The sequence below is a fragment of the Cyprinodon variegatus genome, unplaced genomic scaffold (genome assembly GCF_000732505.1).
Source record: "Cyprinodon variegatus isolate N-32 unplaced genomic scaffold, C_variegatus-1.0 Scaffold305, whole genome shotgun sequence".
NCBI lineage: Eukaryota > Metazoa > Chordata > Actinopteri > Cyprinodontiformes > Cyprinodontidae > Cyprinodon > Cyprinodon variegatus.
In genome coordinates, this window is record NW_015150758.1 from 800,759 (window position 1) to 806,301 (window position 5,543).

General features: G+C 38.9%; 1 protein-coding gene across 1 annotated transcript in view; it reads right to left on the bottom strand.

Annotated features, from left to right (window-relative positions):
• Window positions 1-487: 487 nt before the first annotated feature.
• LOC107090635 (transcription factor AP-2 gamma-like) overlaps window positions 488-5,543 on the bottom strand; it is a 7,794-nt gene continuing 2,738 nt past the window's right edge. Inside the window, exons 3-7 of the mRNA XM_015384139.1 lie at window positions 5,275-5,440; window positions 4,521-4,743; window positions 3,394-3,512; window positions 1,179-1,320; window positions 488-953 (exon numbers count right to left, since the gene is read on the bottom strand). Coding sequence (XP_015239625.1) covers window positions 659-953; window positions 1,179-1,320; window positions 3,394-3,512; window positions 4,521-4,743; window positions 5,275-5,440 — 945 coding nt within the window. The 3' untranslated portion in view covers window positions 488-658. The remainder of the gene's footprint in view (window positions 954-1,178; window positions 1,321-3,393; window positions 3,513-4,520; window positions 4,744-5,274; window positions 5,441-5,543) is intronic.

Sequence of the window (5,543 nt, forward strand, 5' to 3'; positions counted from 1 at the left end):
GAACAAAGCTGAATAACACTGGAGTCATTTTTGGTTGTACAAAAAGAGAAGAAAGGGGGAAAAAAAAGACAAAAGCTGGAATTTTAGTATCTCTCTTTCCCTCATACACACACATACAAAAACACAAATTTAGAAACTGCCTTTGCAGGTCGATTGAGACACAGGAAATCAGTGGATTTGCCTCCAGACAGAGTAGAAGGGAAGGGGGGGGATGCTGAGAAGAATTCACAGTCATTGCAACCCATCTTGAAATGATGTCCACAAGAGAGGAGGAAAAAAATGCAGAACGTACTTGTTTACCCCCTCTTCTTCAAAAACAGTTTCTTTAGATCATTGTAGAGTGGGATTTTCATAGGACTGCCTTGCTATTATTTAATGGCACGCTTGACTGTCAGAAGCAGCTCCCAAAAAGATGAGCCCACAGAATTCCCTATTTGGTGTCAACACATACTAACTTGTAGCAAACTGTGATAAATCCACAGTTTTCTTTTTTTTAGAAATAAACATTTGTGATTGAAGCACACGTTGACACCCACTTACAAAATAAGCTCTCAAAATGGTAATACTAAAGATGAGTTTCAAAAAGTCCAAAACACAGAGGGCAGCAAGAATATGTGTATTCTGAGATTCTGAATTCATGTTTTTTCCTTCTGAGCTCTCATTTCCTGTGCTTGTCCATTTTGTCGGAAGACTTGCTCCCACTCTCCGAGGATCCCTGGGTTTCACTGCCAGAACTCAAATACATCTTGTCCACTTGTTTGAGTGCCTCGTTAAGGTAGTTCTGGAGCGAGGTCATTGCAGCGCAGATGGCTGGAGAACCGAATCCATGAGTGATGAGACTGAAATGTGTCAGACAGCCCTGAATTCCAGGCTCCAAGATGGGCGCCGGCCTCGAATTTCCCAATGGTGACCGGTCCTGTGTGAGCAGGTCAGTAAATTCTTTGCAGATTTGCCTGAGGGGAGAGAAACCAGTCAGGATGGATGCAGTATTTAACTTTGCCTGTAAGCAAACCAAATAGATAACCCTGTGATTTCAGTTTCAGTAAGGTAAAAGCTTTACTTCAAAAATAGAGCAAAACCAGGCTTGAAAGAAATAAAGACTCGTTGCAACCTGTCTCTGTTACTTATGAATAAATGCGTGCAAATATGATGCAAACCACAAATTAGAAAATACTTACTTTGCAGCGAGGAGCATGTTCTTGCGAGAGTTGACCTCATTGCGCTCCACATGGGGTCTGCCCAAATATTCAGCTATTGCCTTTGCAGGAAACTCAGTTTCACATACATAACCAAAGTCTCTTGCTAAATGAACTGCTTCACCTGAAGAAACACAAAGGAAAAATAAATATTGTTGGCAAAAACCACAAGACACACAAGACAATCTTTCTTAGTTCCTGGAAGCCTTCCCGGAAATATCTGCTTATTCTTCAGCACATAGGGAACACTTCATTCTGCTTTATAAACAGCAGCATTAAATGAATATAATTAACAATAACTGCCACAGTACTTCCATACACAGTAACTACATTTATTATTAATGTTTTTAACCCTTAACCAGGTCAAACTTACATCAGTATGCAGCGTGGTGACAGAAGTCCTGTTTTCCCACCTCTATCTGAGTTATTTTTTAGGCAAAAATCAACTAGGACAAGCTAAAATGACACATTTCAGAATAGGATTTGCAATGGTTTTAATTTATCATTTACACAATGTCTGTGTATTTATGTTTAATAAACACCTTTTCTTTGTTTGAAATATGTACTTTGTAATACACAGAATTAAATTAAGATTATTATCTCAAAAGGGTAGATCAAAGAACAGATGAGCAGGACTTTAAATCGGGTCATTTATTTTTTTGTGCTTAGTTGAAATGGTAAAAAGACTGAATCATTGACAAAAAGAAATAGAAAAAAAATATTATTCTCATATTCTGAACTTTTCCCATATCCTAATTTCAGTGAGAAAGGAATACTCTTAACGTCTTAAAGTCACTTGTAGAGAAGTAATTTTTTTTCACATTGGGCTATAAATGCAATAAAAAACATGAATACATAATTTTATTTAATTCACCCAAAATAATTGCTGTTTTTAATATTCTTGTTCATCTGTATTTTTTAGTTATGGAAAGATGCATGTCATGACATCTTTGAGGCATACAAAAGAAACCCCATCCCCTACACTCCCGGTATGCAATGATCCATCAACGGAATATGAAAAAAATGGCTCAAGTGTTCACTTTGACTGAATATTTTATGCTCAGTATTTTAAGCGTAAATAATTTTTCACCACATTTAAATTTCTGATCCCTTGTGTTTACCATAAAAAACACAAAAAATGTCTTGTATTTTAAATTAATATCTTGCATTATGACACGAAAATTAAGCACTCATTTTTTACTGTTTACAAATGCTTTCAGATAGCAGCATTTAATTACAAAAGCATTGGAGAGACATCCAATGGCAGAATTATAGATCAGTGGTATGAATTTATCTTCTTATTGAGGTTGTTTTAATTTGCCGTCCTAACAAGCCTATTAGGATAAATGGTAGCACCGGGGGGGCAAAGGCACCTCAAGCTGTATGCTCATTGATAGACTTGTTCATCACTACAGGATTCAGGCAGCTTTTCATAAGTACAAGCTTTAAGGTCATCTGGCCCTCCTGGCGAGCTGAACAAAACATTACAAGGTTTAATTCAGCTCTAAAAGTCGCAAAACAAGCCTCCAGTCATTCCCCTACATAGAATTGTTAGCCCGTTTATGAAAATGAATAGGTTTGTTGAGAGGGAAAAAATATCCTGCTTCAGCCAGCGGGCAAGTAGACAATACAAAACTGACTGTGCTTATATGAGCAAATAACTGTATTAAGGTGCGTCCAGTAACAAGTTTTTATCTAGCTTTTAGCTCCAACCATAAAGGCTCACTATGAGTGATCTGTAAAAAATACAAAAACTAAATTGTCAGAGAAAGTGTCAGAGTAGCCTCAACTTTTTAAAAACAGATGAATTATTACTGATAGACAGAAACAACATTGGTAAAGACGATCTAACTTTTCCAACTGAGAACGGGGGGAGAATGTTTTCCTAAGAGAAGATTGTTTTTTTTTACTTGTCTGTCAGCTCTTCTCTTCGTCTTTTTTTTTTTTTATTTAGTCAAATGAGGCTAACCATGTTAAACGTCATCCCACACGTAAGCCACTAGGATACCTTTCTCAAGAACAATGCTTATTATTGACAGGTGGTTTTAGATTGCTTTATTGCTGTGCTTGGCTAAAAAGACACTGCTAAGGAGACTGACACATATACATTCCCATGATATTTGAACAGCATTCCAGCCAGTGCAGGCAGCAGTTACGTCCAGGAAGGCACAATGTGCTACTGAGTGACATGTCATACCTTCTACAAGTGAGGTAAGTAGAGTGACATTGGCTGCCTTTCTTCTTCCTGCAGGCAGATTAAGACCGATTTTATCCAGCTTCTCTCTCAGGGAACGACCTCCATTTTTTGACTTGGCTCTGCAGAATGACACAAAGACAAACTGAGTCCAAAACCATGAAAGCAGCCACAAACTATAGAGGAAATTTCCTTGCATATTTACACAGAAATTTACCACAGGGCATGTTTATGAAGCATTAGCTAGTATTGTCGATTAAAAGTTCTTTGGGTTACAGTTAAATTTGTATCAATGTTTTCATTAAAAGAAAATAATTAGTATAGAAAAGCATAGACAAGTCTTTCTTAACAAAATCTAACCCTGTTTTTCATATAGTAAACTAAATACATTAACACTGCTCCTTTCAACTTAGATAACACATTTAAACTGCTGATGATTCAGCTTACCAAAACAAACAGCATCGCTCTTACATGCATGTGCAGAGACTTTCAAACTCCTAAGTTGCCATGGCAGAGTCATTTTTCTGCATGACAAGGCCGGCAAGCTCTCCCTCTGCATGGTGGGTGAGAGATCTTTAGGGGAGGCATGTGCTGTGAAGAGCCCCCCATCCCTTGCCCCCGTCTCTGTTCTAACACCCCCCCTTAGCTATATGACCTACTTAGAAAGGGCTGTGTTTGTGTACGTGGGTGCATGTCAGCATTAACAAAGGCACATGGGAAGTGGCAAACATGCAGTTTGACAAAAAATTGCTCTGATCAGGGGTGTTAAGCACAAACGGTAGCCCCCCCCCGTCCCTCAACAGACTGCCACATAAAGCATATGTGTCATAAGGTCAACTGCTACAGCACAAATACACATCTTGCAAACATCAACGAAAACAATCGCACTCTTTTCAGATTAAAACTGAAATGGTGAATTTAACACATCTTTAAAGGATGAACTGAGCTAAATTTGCAGACAAAGCAAAGTAACCTATGAAAATCGCAAAAAGATAATTTAAGGAAAAGAGCACAAGCCAAGGCTTTAAAAAAATATTTTCCAAGACCGACTGAGCTTTAACGTTACGAGAAAGTATTTCAAACAGCTTAAGGACAAAAAAAGGAATGTCATGTTGAATGGACGCTCTAACCTGCGTAAAACTCCTCCCAGGAGCGATGCATTTAGGCACTCCGGGGGTGACAAACGTCTCTGGACTTCAGCCACAGTAACCTTGTACTTAGATGTGGAGCTCAGCAAGGAAAGGCGGCCAGGTACGGAGCAAAACACTTCAGTGGGGTTGGATACCATGCCCAGCAGTGACTCTTTCTGGAAGGGAAGGCCCAGCGTGTTGCCTTTGGGCAGTGCGACAGGGCCTGGAGAGAAAGAGAAAAATCAACATTAAATGCAGAAAAAAATTTAAAAAAAGAATTGTGGTTGGGCAACAGTGATTGTTTGCATATGCCCTTTTCCAGTGTTTGTGCATAAGCTCTAAATCCCTCTGTGAATGTCTGTTTTTTTTTGCATGTAATAACAAGAATCTATGCGTGTGTGTGTTTGTAGGATTTTGCAGTTCCGAGGAAACCGGGCTTTGACGAATAAGTGTTTAAGAGAGACATCTTCCTAAAACCTTTTGAAATATTGTTTGGTTCTTGAAACACTGGATGGGTGAAGGTTAGCCCTCGCTTTAAAAACCACCCACAAACAGGTAAGCACAAACAAGCTGCCCCTCATCGAAGACCTTACTTTGTAAATGACCTGCTCTCTTCTAAAAAATTCAATATTCCAGTGTAGATTAAATTAACTTTAGATTTGTTTTATTCAAACACAAAAAGACTGACAGTCTTCAGACAAACAGAAACAGTACAGCACACTACAATACAAAATACTACTATCTTCATCCTCACCAGCAAGAAAGCCCCCCTCATAATAAGTCCTCTGTATGCGATCAAGGTTCCTGCCACCTCGTAGTCCTAATACTGAGACAGAAATCACAGAGTCACATGGGTGTTTCACTTCTCCTCTGGGGCACATGCCTGGGAATGACATGCCATTGTTTACAAGTGGGAAAACCTAGATTGCCTATAGCGTGGCCTTCAGCATGGGAACAAGATAATGAGCCATTACTGATTGCCATAACATCATGGAGATGGGTTCCTCTACTGCACAAATATCT